This window comes from Marmota marmota, unplaced genomic scaffold (assembly GCF_001458135.2).
Source record: "Marmota marmota marmota unplaced genomic scaffold, marMar, whole genome shotgun sequence".
NCBI lineage: Eukaryota > Metazoa > Chordata > Mammalia > Rodentia > Sciuridae > Marmota > Marmota marmota.
In genome coordinates, this window is record NW_025999862.1 from 3165610 (window position 1) to 3184365 (window position 18756).

Consider the following 18756-nt stretch of genomic DNA (forward strand, 5'->3'; position numbering starts at 1 on the left):
CAGGCCCCGCCCCTGTCACAGAACCTCTTCTCACCTTTGGTCCAGGAACACCTTGGAGTCCCTACATTTGGAATCAAAACAAGGTGCATTAGAACTGCAACTCTGTTGGACCTCAGAAGAGCAGGGGTTTCGCATGCAGTGTGGTCTGGAGGCCTTGTCCATGACAGGTGGAAGGGAATGCCGGGAGACCATGCTTGGGGCTTCCTGGGTGGGGTCTGAGCCAGCCTTTCCCAGCCAGGAGCCAACAGAAAAACTGTGGCCCCCATGGGAATATTGAGGAAATTGGACAAAAACTGAATAAATTAACACATGAAAAGTACTTAGAATAGTATCCGGCACATGGTAAGTTTCAGTAAATGTTGACTAGTGTCGTTATTGCTACCACTACTTTACAATGACAACAGGTGACACTGTGAACCATGCAGAGGTACAGACTGGCATCTGTTGGTTTGGGTGCTTGGGGGGCCTCTAGGTGCAAAATAAAGGGGCCCCACAGGTACATTTCTGCAACTACAGGAAGGCCAATCCAGTGGGGCTGGTTTTAATGGGTCACTTTTCATTTTAATCTGGTTTTCTTGCCAGTTGGGTACCAGGAAGGACGGAGAGGAGGAATAGATGTTGGATGGCAAAGGATTATGTAAATGTCGGGCACAGCTTAGTGACAAAGTAAGCCCAGGGCTGCCATGCTGGTCAACAGTTTGCAGGGAACCAGGCCACGCCCAGGCTCCTCGGTGTCATTGGGATGGCATGTCTAACATGGGAGGGAAGCAGAGTAGTGACTACCTTGGGTGCTGGTGGTTAGGGGTTAGGGACCTGAGCACAGGGGACTGAAATTTTGCCAACAAGCTGTCCATACTTACCGGAGGTCCAGGAGGTCCCTCTGGCCCTGGTGGCCCAGGAACCTGGAAGCCAAAGGGGAGCCCAGTTACACACCATGTGGTCCTTCCTCCTGACACAGCCCGGGGTCTGCTGAGGACTGTGAGGCCATAGGGGGACAGGGCTGCTCCCTGGAGGTCAGCTCAGCACACAGTCTCCCAAAAGAAGGCCCAGGACAGGTCAGAAACCCATTGCAACCCACTGGCCTGCACGATGTTGCAAAAAATTGCCAGGAAATGGCCCTAAAATATCCATTCTCCCACATTTTCTTGAAACTCTGGAAAATCTAGTAGAATTATTTTCACGCCTTGTTCATCAGGACTTCAGTGCGTGAACAGCTCTCCTGAAGGGGGCAAGATGCAGCCCCCTCGCCCCCTACCCCAGGCCCAGCCCCTCTGGGGCGAGGCATGAGATCCTTGGCTCACCCCAGTCTTCACCACCCCCTATTGTCTTTAACTCAGACATCTTGCATTCATTTGTGGGGGGTCTGGTCCCCGCAGGCATTTGAGTTTGAGGTCCTTTGCTTAGAGGAGCAGAGACTGCTTATCAGGCATGGGGGGAGGGCTGGGATGTTTCTGAAGGATAATCCAGGGACTGTGGATCCCATTTCCCTCAAGGGCAGGTTTCAACGGAAGAGGACTTGGCTGGGTGGTGAAGATGGAGGAGTCCAGGCTACTTTCTTCTCTACAGAGATGGTGCCCACTGCGGAGTCTGTCTCTGATGAAACTGGACACCCACTGTCTAGGGTCAGCCACTGCCTGTCCCTTACTGAGCTGGGCACCCCACCCCTCAGCTTTAAGATTCTCCTCAGGTGCCTCACCTCTGCCAGGGATAGAATCACTAGACTATGGCCAGGTTGAAGACCCCTCTGCCAGGCCACGCTGCACTGGGTACACAGGAAGACCCCTAATGTCCCTTGGACCTTTGGGCTTTTCATTCAGCTTCCTCCTAGTCTCCTTGTCGGGAATACAATCTTTGGAAATTACTTTTTAAAAGTTTACTTTGTTTTCTTATTATAAATAATACATACACAGATCTGATTACGATAGTGTTATACAAATCTGCAATGGATTAAAATTCAAAGAATTTTACCTGTACAATTATTTTAAAAATGAAACTTTAAAAGTAGCACAAACTCATTAAAATACGTTATGAATTTAAGAGAATTGAAATAAAACAAAAAGAAATCATTGGTTTACCTAGCTGAGAAGCACTGCTAATATTTTAAAAATTTCCTTACATGTTTTTATTGAATAATATGTAGTTGAATGTACTTGTGATGACATATAAATACATAAATATAATTGGGTTTTCTGTTTCTTTCTACTTAACATGGAATCCATTTCTCCTGAGTGGAATGGAAACGAATATTATATAGCCAGGGCTGGCAGCAGCACTGTCACCAGGAAAGCTCTCAAACATGGGCCATTATTACTATTCGTATTGTTAGAATAAGTTATTCAATCCTTTTCTTCTTGTTAGAAACATGGGCTGTTTCTAATTTTTACTTTAAGTTCTTCTGGGAAGGATGTTTTTGTGTATAAGACCCTTTCTGGATTTAGGATCATTTCTTTAGGAGGTTATCCATTTCTAAGTAAGTAACATACATGGGATTACACAGTCAGGTCTGTTTCACTAAATCCAGGTGGGGCTGTGATACTAAAGGGTGATGGGAGCTGGGTGTGGTGGCACAAGCCTGTAATCCCAGCAGCTCGGGAGGCTGAGGCAAGGAGGATCATGAGTTCAAAGCCAGCCTCAGCAACTTAGCAAGGCACTAAGCAACTCAGTGAGACCCTGTGTCTAAATAAAATACAAAATAGGGCTGGGGATGGGGCTCAGTGGTTAAGGGCCCTTGGGTTCAATCCCTGGTACCAAAAGAAAAAAAAAAAAAGAAAAGAAAAAGTGACAGGGCGAGGGAACCTCACGGGGGAGCGAGGAAGAGGCTTGGTGGCCTTTCCTTTTGCTCTGAGGGGGTTTCTGGATTGTCCAGGTCTTCCCACCACGCGTGGACTCTCCCTCGCAAACCTAGACCTCCGTGGCTTTCCCTTGCGTCTACACAGGTGCCCACTTTTCTCCCATCTCCTGACACCTGTCTCTGCCCTGACTCCCCCCCACTTGGCGGTTCTTCCCTTCACTATCTCACAGAACCTGTCTCTCTCTGGAAAGTCTTCCTCTAAAGCTTTGAGATGAACTCCTACAAAGTCGTCAAGACCGAACCTGAGATGCTCGCCCGGTTATGAGTGGCCGTCCCTCTCGTGCCCAGGACTGGGGACTGTGGGCTGCCTCAGGAGCAGGTCTGTTTATTTTCCTGTCTGTAGAAACCCAAACCCAGCAGGTGCTCTGGGAACCCTGGAGAGATGCTGCTGGAGGAGAGCCAAGCTCGGAGGCTCAGCGCCTAGCAGGGTGCTGCTCAGGAGGCCCAGCCTGTGCTTTGCTTCTGCCCTTCTCCTGACAATCAGCTGCGAGTTACACCCTGGAGCACAGAGATGCTGGGCACCCTGGAGAGTCTGTCCTTTCTGATGAGACCTCCATCAAATCATTGCCCAAGTCACTAAAGGAAGAGCAGGTATGACCTACCTCTGCTCCTGGGTCACCCTTCTCTCCAGCTTCTCCTTTCTCTCCCTGTGGGCACAAGACACCAGGACGTGAGTGCCAGCACCAGTGTGAGCGCACAGGCATGACCCTGCATCTGTGACCAACTGGACCTGGACTAGGCTGGTCCAGGTGTCAGCACGGAACACCTTGGAGGCTGTGGGAGGGAGACTGCTAGCGGGTGGTTGCTGTGACCAGTATCTGCAAGGCCCTGAGGCTCTAGAGTGGGGAAGGGACTGCTGTTCTGTGTGGTCCTGCAGTGGATAGACCCTGGGGTGGATCTGTGACTCATTTGTCAGCCATAGAATAGGGCACATGTCACTCCTGAGAGCATGTTACAATTACCATGTACCTGTTATACACGAAAACATATGACATTTTGAGATTGTGTTGCAAACATGTCACACACACACACACACACACGGCTCTGCCCTGCTGTACTAGGGACCCTCTTGTTGATCTTGACCTTGAAGAAATAAGCTGCTATACTGTGAACTGCCTACCACAGGGAGGGCCAGGTGGCAGGGGACTGTCCTCCAGGAGCTGAGGGATTTGGTCCTACGATGACAAGGAACTGGATTCTGCCACCAGCCAGTGAGCTGGGGAGAGGACCCCTGGCTCCAGCTGAGACCGCAGCTGGCTGACACCTTGATCACAGCCTTGTGAGACCCAGGAAAGACCCACAGAAGCTGTGACAGTAAATGTGTGTAGTTTTAAGTTGCTAAACTTGTGGTGATTTGTTTTGCAGCCATAGGAAATGAACACCGCCCCACCCCGGAGAGGATGTGTTGAGGGACATCAGCCTCTAAGGCTCTTTCCACCCCAAGAAGGAAAGTCCAGGTCCAAGGTGCTACACCTTAGGACTAGGTTGGCCCTAAAGACAGAGGTCACCGTGCTGTGTGCTGAGGAGACTAGAACCCTGTGTGCACTCAAATTCAGTAGCTGCTCGTCAAGAGGACCCCCTAGGCTGGGTGGGCGGGCTCGGGGCTAATGTAGCTTTGTCACAGTGCCAGGCACCCTAGGCTAGTGGCTCATGTGGCTTCAACTGCAGCAGTCTGCCAACACCCTCAGGACCCCGCCCTCTCGCCTTACTGTAAATCCCGGGAGCCCAATGGGGCCAGGCAATCCTGTCGTTCCGGGCCTCCCTTGGCCACCGGGTTCTCCTTTCTCCCCAGTTGGGCCGTCTAGACCCTACAGATTGACAAAGGTCTCTGTTAGTGAAGCTCAGGGTTGTGATGCTGAGCACCTGTGGCACACATTCAAGGCTCCGTTCCTCCAAGGCGAGTGCCTAGGAGGGCACCCACTTCACAGGTGGAAAATCCTGAGGCCCCATCAAGACCCCCAAATCAAGTCAGCAGCCTTGCTGGAGGGGACAAGGACTCCTGCATGCGACCTCTCGTGGGAATGGGGCTCTGCCTGCCTTCCAAAGAGGCAGTTTAATGCCCAGGACTCTCTCTTTTCCAGAGACCCATGAGGTGTCCAGGGAAGGAAACTGAGGCTCTGCAAGGCTCAGGGACTTTCCCAAGGACAGACAATGACAGAACAGGAGTTAGGTGGCCTGAGTCAGGAAGCTGGTCTTCATAAAGTGATCCCCTGCCCCTGATTCCTGCCTCCAGGTTTCCAGCTCAGGCAGCGGCTGGCATTGGGCAGAGCCAGGGCGGGCATGCAGGGGTCACGCACAGGGAGGGCCAGCCGGCCTGCCACTCACCGGAGAGCCTGCCGGGCCCGTCTCCCCTTTCTCCCCCTTCTCTCCTGGGCTCCCTGGGGATCCGTTTTCTCCCTTCGTTCCTGGAGACCCATCCTTTCCTGGGGGTCCTTGGGGGCCAGGGGGGCCCATGTCTCCTGGTTTGCCTCGAGGTCCCTTTAGAAACATCAGTAGTGCTTCTTAGGCATATGAGTGGAGAAAAGGGGGGGGGAGGATGGAGCAGAACGGGGGTCCAAGGACTGGAGTTTTGCTGCTTGCTTGGAGCTGGCAAAGGGAGCCCCCTAGACTGGCTCTTAGCGCTCCTTCTGGGGCTGCAGCCCAAGCCCTCCTGCCCCCCTCCTGCATCCCCTGAGGGCGCACAGCCGGGCCTGTTCCAGAGCCTCATTTTGCCCTCACCCTGGTCAAGGCCGTTTCAGAGGCTTGTCCGGCTCTGGCTCTTCTTACCTTTTCTCCATCGTGTCCTGGAGGGCCTGGCAGTCCAATCTCCCCCTGTGGCCAGAACAACTGAAGGTGACTCTCAGAGCAGAGACAATAACAACGTCACTTAGGCACCATTTCCTGGGTACAGGCATCTTTCTCTGCATGATTCCCCAGAGTGCAAGCATTTTGATTCTCACTTGGGAGTCTTGGGAGATATGTGCTTTCGTTGTGTCTTTTACAGATCAGGACCCCAAAGCACACAGTATGCACCCAAGGCTCACAGTTAGTGGTGAAGGGAACCGGGATCCGGGTCAGGGCATCCTGACTCCATGGTCCGAGTTTTAGCTGCAATCTTGCACTGCTGTCTTTGAGAACCCTGGGCATCCCTGTCCCCTCTGAACCAGCCCTCCTGGCCCAGCTGCCCATGGCTCCCTGCATCTTCACCCACCCACTTCTTTAGGTCAGGGAGGAGGAGGAGGTGAGGAAGGTGTGATAAGGTGATGTAGGTGTCTCAGAGAGGGAGGGTGTGAATTCTGCCTGATGGGCCAGGCCGGGGAGGCTTCAAGGAGGAGGTGGCTTTTGAGTTGGTCTGGGAAGATGAGAAGTCTTTGAAAGTTAGGGAAGAGGAGAAGGGATTGCTGGGCAGAGGACAGAGGGACAGTCCTTCTAAGACAAAGCATGGGGTGGATGGGCGAAGGATGGGAGGATAAAGGAAAGCAAAGGCAGCGAGGGATGGAGGGGTGAGTGGGGAGGGGCTCAAATGCCACCTTCCCTGAGGGGTGGCTCAGGGTCCCAGCTGTGGGTCTGCTGGAGCAGGGGCAGGGTGTGTCACCTCAGAAGGGTGTCTGCCTGTGAGGACCCCCACGACAGACAGCAAGGGAGGAATGACGGAGCCCAGGGCTGAGAGGAGCCACACGGCCGTGACAGTGGCAGGGCCACGGTGCCCTGGAGCATGGGAGGAAGTACAGGCCAGAGAATCCTGGGAAGGTGGGGGCCACCGGACGAGGGGTGGCTCTGAGGTCCCTTGCTCAGGGAGGCAGTGTCCTTGCAGGGTCTTTGTCCCCTTGTCAAGGTAGTTTTACCTTCTGGCCTGGGGTCCCTGGAGCTCCGGGGGGGCCTATTTGCCCAGGTAGACCAGGAGGCCCCTAGGAGAGAAAGGAAAGGCGTGTGGAAGAGGTTTCCAACCAGGAGGGTGGCCCACCACCAGAGGGCTGAGGTAGAGGCTGGCCTTCAGGGATCAGTCATTTTCAAACGTCTTTGTTAGTAGAAACAACTTTTTTTTTGGGGGGGGGGCGGAACATAGGGAGTCCCCAGTGCAAACCGATAAGCACAGGTGTGTCTGGACTGAAGCTGGGGGTGGGGGCACACAGCCAAGGCCAACAGCTTTTCCCTTGAGGTCCTTCTCACTGGGGCGCCAAAAAGATAAATCTGACTTTCCCAACCATGACTTAGGTCATCAAGAAACAATCCAAACACCTGTCCATGAACAGGCGATGCATGGTTTACCATACAGCACCCTGCCCAGCTCTCACGACGGGCTTCCTATAGTGACTGGGGTCATGCATACAAATACTTACATTTGTGAAAACTCATCAAACTCTATACTTAAAATGGATCTATTTTATTGGAGGCTATACCTAAGATTGACTTTCAAAGAAAAAAAAATAGTTTGCAGGAAAGTTTTATTTCTATGTTATTTCACATAATATATTTTAATGTCCCCAAATGAAGTTCCTTGACTCCAGAATCACATAGTTTATACCGATGTCTGACCCTGGATCGTCAGAGAGGTGGTGTTTGGTTCTGAGTTTGTGTCATCTCTAAGTGAATGGGAAATACGAGGTGAATTGAAATTCCCTTAGTCTGAGGAGTTTGGGGTCCTGCCTGCCCTCTCCATCTGGGGAGTTAAACTTAGTGGTGTCGGTTTTAACTGCAAATGTTTACCGAGGGTCTGTTCCTAGTAGACACATGTGCAAAACCCAGTGTGGGATTCACTGGTTTTCTGAGAGCAGATAATGAGCTCAATTTCTAGAAAATCGGGATGTGTGGAGACTTGCTATGGGTCTTTCAGAAAAAAGGAGAAAATGAAAGCATCCTCCTGGATCCTGCTCTTTCCACCACACAGCAGTAAACAGCCCAGCGACACTGTCACCCAGCACACAGCTGCACTGGTGAAGAGCCATCACCGAGGGCAGCCCTGACCCAGGCATGGGCAGCTCCAGGGGCCCACCTCCAGTCCTGCCCCTGCCCCAGGCTCAGCACACCCTCTGCCCAGCGCCACCCGGGGACCAAGTGTGCCCTTTCTGGAGGCAAGAATTCAAGTTCTTGCTTCTGGACTCTACTTCCATCCCCAGCCTGTGTCAGGAAAGCGAGCGAGCGGAGACTCACCATCAAGGCCAGTGTTCGGATCTCCTAAGAAAAACAACAGGCAGTTAGTTGAAGAGCAAGTCTAGGGCCATCTGCAAGATCCCTTCTGCCCAATCATGGCCTCTTGAGGGCAGGGTGGAGGCAGACCCTCACAGGGGCCTCCATGGCTCCAGCCGACGCCCTCCCCACCTCTCCTCGAGGTCTGTAATCTGGACAGAGCACAGCAGGCATTATACAGGCCTGGGCAGTCTCTCGCCCCTTCACCCTCTCGCCCTGATTCTGCAACCATCTGCTGGGGCCCTCCCTTGGTCTTTCCTCCTCTCCCAGAACTCAGGCTTACACCATCTCTCCCTTAAATAGACACAGCACAACAGAGCATAGAACTCCTCGAGAGAGAGAGAGACGGGTGGGATGATCCTTGGTTTAAAATCCTTTACAACTTGGGACTGGATTCACGCAAACACACATTTGTTTGAAGGAGCAGTTCTCGACCTGGGATGGGTTATGTCCCCAGGGGACCTTTGGTCACGTCTGGAGACATATTTTGGGGTGACAACTGAGGGTGGGGTGCTCACTGCAGTGAGTGGGTAGAGATGCTGCTCAATATCCCATGATGCACTGGGCAGCCTCTCCACCCTACCATGATGATTGTCCAGCCCCAGTGTCCACAGCGCCAAGGCAGAGACACCTGCTTTAAAAGGTGGGGAGCGTATGAACTTGAAATAGGGTAAAATTGACACACAAAGGAGATGTGTTCCAGGAAGACAGAATGTACCCTGTGAAAGGGGAGTAGGGTGCCCAGAGCCCTGGAGGGGCAGCACCCTGTGGGTGCTGGATGTTCCTGTTGGTTCTCAGCTGCCCAGAGCCAGGTAACTGGCCAGCTGGGCTCAGACAGAGAGCCAGGCCACCTGATGCCACAAACAATGGGGCCATTTGCTTGGAGGCTGCACAGAGGGAGGCCAGGGGAGAGGACAAAGGAGTGACTCTTTCCTGAAGTCCTGTCCACGGCCTGGCTGCAGGGCCTCAAGGCAGCTGTGTGGAGGTCAGGGCCGAGGTCCACGAGGACTTCCAGGGCTTGGCCTCTGGGCTGTGGTCCACCCACCTGGAGAGCCTCGTTGAGGTTTCCGTTGTAGTCCACCATCTCTCCCTTCCCTGGTTCGCCCTTGGAGCCCTACAAGGCAGATGAGATCTCAACTAAGGCCTGGACCAGGAGGGACTGAGGGCCCACTGTCCACACTGGCCACATCTTCTGCACACGGGGCAACCAGAGCCACTGGGGTGGAGTGTCAGGGTTGCAGAGGAGGCTCGGTACTATGGCAAAGGAAGCAGCCTCCGTTTGAGTACTGGGGACTAGACAGGTCTGGAGGAGTGTGAGCCCAATCACAGTGGCCATCTGACCTCCCACCTGGGGCCGGCACCCTCTTCCCTTCAAGAGCTCAGGTCAAGTGGCTCCCCACTGACTCCAGGTGAGAGGTGATGTACCTTGGGGCCAGCTGGTCCCTGTTCTCCAGTGGCTCCGGGCTGCCCCTGTTGTATGACAAAAGGAGTGAAATGGGCTGAGAAAGTTGGGTGCAGAAGAACCCAGTGTCTCCACTTAGGCCCTGTGTTAGGGGCTGCAGAGGGGCTCAGAGGCCAACAAGACTCAGACCTCCCCGCCCATCAAAATGCAGGCTCCGCCCCTTCAGGGAACATCCCCTGGACACCTGCCAAGTCCTCTCTTCCTCCCCGTTCCCCTGGGCTCCTGCTTCTTTCTGTCCTATGTTAGTTGTTAGTGACTCCCCTTTGTTCCTCTGGCCACCTCTCTCTCCCTTGTCTCCTTGACCCTGGGAGCTACCTCCTTGGGAGCAGGGACCTGGCTCTTCTTTTCTCCCATTTCCATTCTGTACAGGTAGCAAGGGCTCTGTCACTTGTGGCCCGTTGCCTGGTTCTTTGAGAGCCCACTCTCCTTGTGAAGGGCCCCGCCTACAGGATGACACGGGGGGCCGGAGAAGGTGTGAGGAGGACACAGGTGCACGTGCAGGGACACCCGCCTTCCAGAGTGAGGGGTGGACATGGAATGGGTGAAACATGGTGCTAACTGAGAAAAACAAAACACGGCTCTAGCTTTTCTGGGAGAAGGCTAATATGGAAAATGGAAAAAAAATCAAGATAGAGAGTGACGAGAAGGCAGGAAGGAACCTTGGCTGGTGGAGCTGGAGCCGCTGTCACCCCAGGGGAGCTGGCCTCTATCCCCCTCCCTCCAGTGGTAGTTCTCTGAGGCCCAAGTTGACCAGAAAGATGGAGGTAGGAGGTCATGGCCAGTCAACCCTGTGCCCTAGGCTCCATGTCAGGGACAACCAGGGCTGCTCCCTGAGCGGGGGCCGGCACTCCCAAGCTGTCAGAGGTGGAGCCTCTGTACCTTGTCTCCTTGTCGTCCGGCGGGGCCGGCCTGGCCATCCATACCCACTTCTCCCTGGGGAGGAAGAGACACGGCATGAGGACAGGAAGAGGGGCTGGGACAGCTGCTCGAGGGGACAAAAGCAGACCTTGCTGCTCCTGTTTGGGGCATCACGGTCTTTGGGCTTCACTAACTGACACCATTCCGATCCCCCTCCTGGGCCCAGCCTGGGCCTCACCTCCCTCTGGAAGCCCTCTGTTCCCTCCCTTCCTCCTCGGAGCTCTGTGCCATTCACCGTGTCCACCAAGGCCCTCCTCAGCCCTTGGTTGGTACACACAGACCCAGCAGGGTCACAGCCCTCAACTGGACTGAGGGTCGCCATCAGGCTGCCTGCAGGGACCCTGGAGCACTTGGGATGTCACATCTTGGGGAGTCCTGCCTGGGTGACAGAGGGGTGCATGGGGCCCCTGGGCATGTGGGGAGGGGGCTGCAGGAGCCCAGGATGGAGGTGCAGGGTGGGATGGGAGGAGGCCCGCTCCAAATGCTTCACTTATTGGACATTTCTCCTGGACCTGGAAAGCAGGCCCGAGTTTGGGGACACAGCCTTGTGGCTCTCCCTCCCTCTTGCTTCAAGATGCACACAGTGGTGGCCAGGTTTGCCCAAGCTCCAGGGGAGATCCAAGCTGTGGCAGCCTCTTGCCTGTGACTCATGGGACAGCCCTGGGGACAGTGGGTGAGTAGGGGGTGGGCAGGGCTGCCTTTGGCAAAGCTGCTGCTCCAGCCAGTCAGGGAGTATGTGGGGTTTGGCAGGAGACCCTGCCCACCACTCATCTTGCCTGCCTTTGAGGACACTGGGGTCCCCTACATTCTACCTTTGAATCACAGGTTTGCTTCTCCTGCTAGATTGAGAGTGAGCCAAGGGCAGTTTCCCTGCAGCCCCCCTGCTGTGCAGGGCCAGCCTTGGCAGGCCCGTGGGGGATGTCGATGCCTGAACGATCACATTGTGTCAGATCATTAGAGATATTGAAGTGGCACCCCCTTTCTCCACAGAAAAGTCTCAACTGGGCTTCTCCAAAAATCTTCACCATGGCTGATTTTAGGACTGTCAGCCAAAGAGTCTCTACAAAAGAGTTCAATGTAGATAAACTTCCTATTTTCGTGTCACCCTGTTTACTTGGCCACTGGCCGAGAAGATACCATCACTCCAGGTGCTGGACACCCCCTTACTAGTTTTTTACAAACATGTATCCAGTATGGTAGTTTCTAGAAATGTGCAAACAAGGCCTCTGGCCTTGGACTGGGCTTCACAGGGATGTCTACATTTTTAAGATAAGTTACCAATTGGGCTCCATGGTAACAGCTGGCAGGGGGAGGAAAGAAAGGGGAGAAGAAGCTCCCCCCTTCTCAGGTGTTGTCCTTGAAGGGTTAAGTTGCCCAGACCAGTGAAAGAAAAAGCTGCTTTTATGTGAATTTTTGCAGACTGTGAACTTCTGAGCCCCTCCCCTTCCATGCTGGGTATAAAACTCTGAAACTCCCTGAACTCGGGGTTCAGGGGATTGATTGATTACAGCAAAGGCTGTACCCTCTGAACCTGGCTGCAGCCAAATAAAACTGTTTCCTGCTGTCCTTGGTGCCTTGCCTCGTTTGTCCCTACAACAGTATGAAGAGCTAGAGAGACTCCCCTTCATTTCCTGTGTTGCAGAAATAATCAGATAACACAGGACACATCAGCTCTGGGAAACCCGGACCTTACCACTGCAGTTTCAGCCAGTGAAAGGTGAGGAAGGGTGGTCCGTATACAGCTGCCCCCTCCACTCTGCCCTGCCCTCCTCCTCCCCCGGTGTGTCTGCACCAGGTGAGGGCTCCTGGCTGTGCTAAGGCCTGAAGCTCTCAGTCCCTGACTCAGTTAACCCGTGGGGGACCATCCATCTGCCCAGGGGGACCATGCTCCTGGAGGGTTGGTCACCTGTTTAGAGGCAGGACCTTGGTCCACACTTTTCTAGAATCTACTGGGCAAAACCAGGAGAAGGCTAAAGAAGGGGAGGCGTCCAGGATGTGAGGTTCCTGAGGACACACGGAAGGTAAAGACGGCAGAGGAACATCTCCCTTGACATTGAACTCACCTTTGGCCCTGGGGGCCCAGGGAGCCCTGGGGGGCCGGGCTCGCCCCTGCCTCCTCCAATGGAGTTGCCGGCGTCACCTTTCTCTCCCTGGGGGTGGAAGGTAGGGTTACACCCTCCCCTGCTGCTTCCTCCCCTTACCGCCAGAGGACGAGGCAGGAGGCCACCCCTCGGGCTCTGCTGAGTGCAGGAGGACACTAGGGACCCATGGGCTCTAGCTCTGGGCTCCAGATCCCTGGTCTGCTGTGCATTGAAAGTGTGGCCCTGGTCACTGAGGCGGGACAGGATTACAACTGAAACCACAGACCCATCAGCTCCTGCGACTATGTGGTGTTTCTCAAAGTGTGTTCTGTGGAACACTCCTCAGTGGGCTCCTTGTAATGTGAAAAAGGGTTGGTGGCTAGCAACGTTGAGGAATGGAGCCTGACAGGGAGCTTTGCCAGCTTCTCTGCTGCGGGTGCTCAGAGCCTCTAGCAGGCTGAGGTGTACCGTGACTTCCCAAGGTGCCCATCTCGTGCACTTCTCCCCAGATACATGTGGCCTTGAGTCTCTTTAAAATGAAATATCCTTCAGAGCTGTGGACTGTGGGCAGGTTTTCAGAGCATGTACAAAGACATCTCTCCTGGCCGCGGTGGCGCACACCATAATCCCAGTGGCTTGGGAGGTTGAGGCAGGAGGATTGCGAGTTCAAAGCCAGCCAGCCTCAGCAACTTAGCAAGGCCCTAAGCATCTCAGTGAGACCCTGTCTCTAAATAAAAAGGGCTGGGGATGTGGCTCAAGGGTCAAGTTGTGCTCAGACAGAAACACAAACTGGGTGCCCTGGGGCCACAATTTGGTCAGGTGGCCCTGGTACCAAAAGAGGAAGAAGAAAAAAAGCAACCTCCTCAGGTCATAGCTACCTAGATTTTGTATTGGGGCAGATTTTTGGTACACCAGAGCCTATCTGTTGCCCCTTCTCCCCAGTTTGGTAGAGGGACACCTCTAATGTGAGGCCCCAGGAAATGTGTGGGACCAGGAAGGACCAGAAGCTTTGCAGGGAGCCCACCGTTCAGAGCGGGCACACACCTACCTTCTGTCCCAGAAGACCGGGGAGCCCAGAGGAGCCAGCAGCCCCCTTCTCACCCTGTGGGGAGACAGTACGGGGTGGGAAGTGTCTTAGGGCCTGGCTCTCCTCGCTCCTAGCTGGCCCTCCTTGGGCTGTTCTCTGAAGGGCTCCACTTCCAGGTCCCATTTGGATTGGCTTCTTCACTGGGTCACTTCACACTGGTGACAAACTGCATCCCTGCTCTCTTGGTTCCCACATGACCTTGGCCCTCATCTCTCATGTGATGGAGGATTGACACTGGCCACATACCATAACAAAGGCCAGCAGCTTTTAGACCCTTCTGGGGAGAGCAGGAAGTCTGGAGACCCACTGCTTGGGGGACCCCTTCTTTCCTGAATCTGTTGTGCCCTTTTTCATGTCCCCATCATCTGTCCCTTAGAGTTTCCCTCCTGACCTTTCTGCCTACCTCCTTCTACCTCTAGGAAGACAAAACCCATCTAACTGAAACCTTCTTTTCGAAGGAATATTTTGAGAAGTTTGTGCCCTGTTGTGGGTCAAATTATCTCCCTCCAAGCTCCCTTGTTGAAGTTCTAGTCCCCAGTGCCTCACAGTGTGACCTTATTTGGAACCAGAGTCATTTCAGATGTAATTGGTTTAGATGAGGTCGTACTGGGCTAGGGTGGGCCCCTAATCCGGTGTGCTAGGGGCCTGCAGACACACACCTAGGGAGAAAGCCCTGTGAGGTGGAGGCCGAAGTGGGGTGATACTTCTGCAAACCAGGGGTCACCAAAGATGGCCCAAACTACCAGCAGCTAGGAGAGAGGCACAGGCAGATTCTCCCTCCTAGCACCCAGAAGGAAGCACCCCTGACCTTGGCTTTGGACTTTGAACCTCTATAACCTCTAGAACATACTTCTGTTGTTCGGTACCCTAGTCTGGGGTACTTTGATACAGCAGGTCCCTCACCACCTTCTCCCTACGACATGAATCAGAAAGGCCCTTAGAGATACTTGAACCCCGGTTTCATTTCACAGAAGCAAGCCAGGGCCCGGAGGTCACCCGGCTGTTGGACGACCCTTGCTGAACGGGTCCAGCCCGGGTCACCTGCTGCTCTGCTTCCTATACACACAATCTTCTCTGCCTTCACTGGGACTACATTACTCATCGCGGGCTGTTGGAACAATCCTGTAGCTTGGGCGGTGTCTGTCTCACACGCCCTGGAAGCTGGAAGGCCTGAGACCAGGGTGCCGCCTGGCTAAGTCGGGTGAGGCCTGCTCACTGGCTAATGGCTGCCATCTCACTGTGTCCTCACAGGGCAGAGAGAGAGAGAGAGAGACCTTTCTTCCCCTTACAGGGCCACCCCTTGGATTAGGAGACCACCCTTATGACTTCGTTTGGCCTTAATTATCTCCTTGTTTCCTAGTACAGTCATCCTGGTGTCAGGGTTTGGACCTAGAATCTTGGGGACACAATTTAGTCCACAGCAGTGTCCAAAGTCAGGTAAGCATCCCAGCAGTGCTCTGGTGACATGAGAAATTCCTGTCTCCACAGAGCTGAGGGACAGCGGTGCTCAAATATAGACACAAACTGGGTGCTCTGGGACCACAATTTGGTCCGATAGCTCAAAGAACTTTCTAGCTGGAGCCACAAAAGATGCCACATCAAGGCTCTCGATGTCACCCCCTTTCTGTGTGCCCTTGTATAGAGGCTGAGTGGTAAAATGGCCGGGAGCTGCCCAAGGAGGGCCAGGTGGTGCCCTGTGATGGCAGGGAGGTGAGTCCTGTCCTGCTGGGCTGGTCTCCGTTGTGCCTTGACCAGAATGGGCCATGTCTAAAGGGGAAGGATGTGGGTCCAGCCTAGGAGGTCCTCCAGGAGCAGGGATGGGGACACAGGCTCTCCTGCCTGCTGGGCTTTTGCTGGGGAGCTGAGGGCTTCCAAGAGGGCTGTGTGTTCTCCAGTGTGGGTTTCTGCAGCTCTGCTGGGCCACCTGCCAGTCCCCTCTTCCTGGGACACGTGACCCGCAGCACGTTGCAGGCAACATCAGCCACAGGGACACAACAGGGGCCCGTGAGGCCAGGGTGAGGGGCTCATGCTCCAAGACACCATCTATCACCCACTGCCCCCTCTTTCTGGGTAAACCTGGGGGCCCCAGGTTCCCCTGCTGCTCCTGGGTCCCCTTTGAATAAGATACTGATAAGCGAGGGGAGGGGAGGGGTTGGCAGTGATCAAAGACTAGTGCTCCCAGGAGACTGGTCCCCTAAAGTTCTCCTCTTAAATGAAGGGGTACTCTTGTCCAAAAGAAGTTTTGAAAGTGCTGCATAAGATATTTTTCTTTTTGGACTTTCCAATGCTCATTTAGCATTTTACAGGAAGTGAGAGGGCCTGAAATAAAGAAATCAGTGTGATACTTTTAACCCCACATTTCTCAAACCATGGAGGAAAAAAAATTTCATGTGACATCTCTTCTTGTCCTAGACAACAAAGAAAGAGCCCTGCAAGTGCAGAGACAACCGTGGCATGCATACAGACCAGGATCTGGGGAAGAGGGGGGCATTGGCAGGGTGCTCCTGACAAGAGGACCCTTCTCTGCTTGGAAGAGCCCTGGGCTGTCCTCAGGGGGCCAAGAGCAAACCACAGCAGCTCCTCCCACCACCCCACCACCGACCGATGCTCCATGCAGCCCAGAATGGTCCCTCTGCTTCAGTACCTTGGCTCCTGGGGTCCCTGGCTCACCCTGTGTGGAAAAAAAAAAGGCAGAAATAGGTAAAGAAAGGAGAGAGAGAGAGAGAGAGAGAGAGAGAGAGAGAGAGAGAGCGCGAGAGCAGTAGAAGAGCTAAGGCTAAGGCACTGTGGGTATGTGGGGGTGTCCGTGGGACATGGGGCCACTCCAGACTTTCCTCTGCTCAGGCAGGCAGCTCCAGGCTATGGGAGACCTCCTGGGCTGCTGGTCCCCAGAGGGTCCTACCCTTCCCCCAGGTGAGGGGGTGGCACATGTGAGCCTCAGCAGGGAACCCAGGGAGAGGAAGGGATGACATTTGGTTTGGACACAGCGCCCCCTTTAGGTAGTCCTGTGCAATGTCTTCCAAGGTGCCTCTTCTTGCTGACCAAATGGGTGCTTAGGGTGGGGGTTCAGGAGAAGGACTCCTGCTATCCTCTCTGAAGCTTCAGAAACATGGAGCTTCTGAATTTTAGAGCACATGGCAAAGAACTGGCTTCCCTTTGTGCACTGGCAGGCTTGTGAGGGCTGGCAAAGCTTCACTACTTTTTTTTGCAAGACATCAACATCTGTCTTCAGGTGGTGCATCTGGCATGAATGTTGCTTTGAGGAAAATGTTTCCTGATCCTGTCTGCCCTCTCCTCAGTCCAGCCACTATGCCATGGAGCCCCTGCTGCTGCAGCTGACCTCCCAGGTGACCCAAGCCAGTTCTCCCAACCTGCCCTGGGTGGAATTTCAGCGTTTACTGACCTTCATCCCGGCCACGGCGATCCCAGGAGCCCCCTGGCAGAAAGAAAAAAAAGGCATGAAAGGTTCCTAGGTCGGGGCAGCTCGGAGGACACGCTAGCCTTTTCCGGGGGTGGGGAGGGGGTGAAGTGGACGGCTCACTTCTGCTGGCGCCCAGCGCCCCCGCCCCTGCAGAGTGCCCTGCACGGAGTGGGCACACTGGTCATGAGGCTCGGGCCACCCTGCCTGCCAGGCTTCCACAGAGGCACTGTAGGGACCATGGGTTGATAGACAGGACTCCAGGGGGTGTCCCTGAGAGGGAAGAGGGGCTTCACTGGAACATGAAAGAAGGAGGAGATGGAGGGGATGGGACTAGAATGAGGCCCCTGGGGGAGGGAAGAATTGCAGATAACACAGAACAAAGGGACTGGTTTTATCAGGTTGTTAACCCTGAGTGTGGATGTGGGGTCAAGCTCCCCCAGAACTCTCTGGTCCTTTGCCTTCATGGGTTAGGGAGGGCTGAGGATGAACCCCACTTTTATATTAATGCAAGATGACATACCATAGGTGAACAGGTGACCCAAAGTGCTACTTAGTAAATCCCAGGGGGAGATGATTTTTGAAGGGTCCCTGCTTCTTACTTGGGTCTCAGGACCACAGCCAGAGCTGAGTCACCTGAGAGTCTCCTTGTGACCAGATGTCCCAGGAAGAGACCTGGCCGGGGGCACTGGTGAGAGATCACTTGTGGGCCAAAATAGAGCCCCACCTGCCCCTACCTGGGGGACAGGCAAGTGCGGGAGGGGAGAAGGTCCAGGGAGGAAGTGTGCACCCAGCAGGGTGCGAGAGGAAGGAGGCCCACAAAGGAGCCTGGACCCTGGGGATCCCCCAGAGTTTGGGAGAGAGGGCTGGGCACTGGGGAGGGTCCTCGGGGGCTGCCTGAGGTGTGAGAGGGTCAGGTACCTTGGCTCCGTGCTTGCCTGGCATCCCTGGCATACCCCGTTCTCCCTGGAGGAAGAAAGAAGAAAAACAATGAGAAGGGGACCAGACGCGGGGCCTGTGGCTTGCAGGGAAGTCAGCGAGACCCGCCTGGCTGGAAGCTTGGTGCGCGGGCTCTGAGGACCCTGCTGTGGCTGCACCCATGTGGCCACTGCCCTCGGCCATGTGACGTCAACTTGCAGAAGGACCAAGTTACAGATGGAGCAGGAAGGGCCCCCACAGAGGCCTGCCCAGTGGAATCTGAGTGGGAGGTGACGTACTCAAGATCTACTGCCACCGTGTGACCAGGCAGGTCCTGGAGCGTGGTGCAGCCCAGTGGCTGCTTTCCAGCCCCTGTCTGGGAGTTCGGTCTCCCCATTTTTGTCCCAGCAGGCTTCCCAGCATGGCACCTGTCAGCTGGGCCAGGGAGGCCTTGCCTCTCTTCACATCACCTGGGTCTAATGCTTCCAAGGGCCAGTGGGTCTGGGTCTGGGTGCTGCCCATCTATCTCTCTGTGTCCTTTCCAGTTCCTGCTCAACCAGAGGCTCCTGCTGAACTGTCACCTGTCTGGGATATCATAGGTGTGCCCTGCCACCTCAGCACTGGCCCTCTTTACCTTCAACCTCTTTGTCTCCCCCTGAAAATGCCAGATCTATGGGGGAGGGGTAAGACCAGGAAGAGGGGACACGCCACGAGGAGGTGCGTGGGCCAAGACCTAACCTGCCATGTCAGGGGAGGGGGAGGGCCACCCTGTCTCCATGAGCTGAACTCCACATGATGCCACAGCAGGACGCTGCAGCCGGGGCCAGGATGTTGTCCAGCAATAGGTGACAGTCT

The 18756-nt window shown here is 54.6% G+C and overlaps 1 protein-coding gene across 15 annotated transcripts in view; it reads right to left on the reverse strand.

Annotated features, from left to right (window-relative positions):
* The window catches only part of Col13a1 (collagen type XIII alpha 1 chain), a 144577-nt gene that overhangs the window by 20468 nt on the left and 105353 nt on the right, over positions 1-18756 (reverse strand). For 12 of the 15 annotated variants that reach the window (XM_048809659.1, XM_048809620.1, XM_048809692.1 and 9 more), the window contains 16 exons: positions 17905-17949; positions 16969-17001; positions 16210-16236; positions 13527-13580; positions 12461-12547; positions 10359-10412; positions 9443-9487; positions 9063-9131; positions 7982-8005; positions 6676-6738; positions 5618-5662; positions 5177-5329; positions 4561-4659; positions 3454-3498; positions 861-902; positions 35-61 (listed from right to left, as the gene is read on the reverse strand). In XM_048809659.1, the coding sequence (XP_048665616.1) occupies positions 35-61; positions 861-902; positions 3454-3498; positions 4561-4659; positions 5177-5329; positions 5618-5662; positions 6676-6738; positions 7982-8005; positions 9063-9131; positions 9443-9487; positions 10359-10412; positions 12461-12547; positions 13527-13580; positions 16210-16236; positions 16969-17001; positions 17905-17949 (912 nt within the window). The remainder of the gene's footprint in view (positions 1-34; positions 62-860; positions 903-3453; positions 3499-4560; positions 4660-5176; positions 5330-5617; positions 5663-6675; positions 6739-7981; positions 8006-9062; positions 9132-9442; positions 9488-10358; positions 10413-12460; positions 12548-13526; positions 13581-16209; positions 16237-16968; positions 17002-17904; positions 17950-18756) is intronic. The other 3 variants (XM_048809642.1, XM_048809679.1, XM_048809701.1) reach the window with 3 other exon arrangements.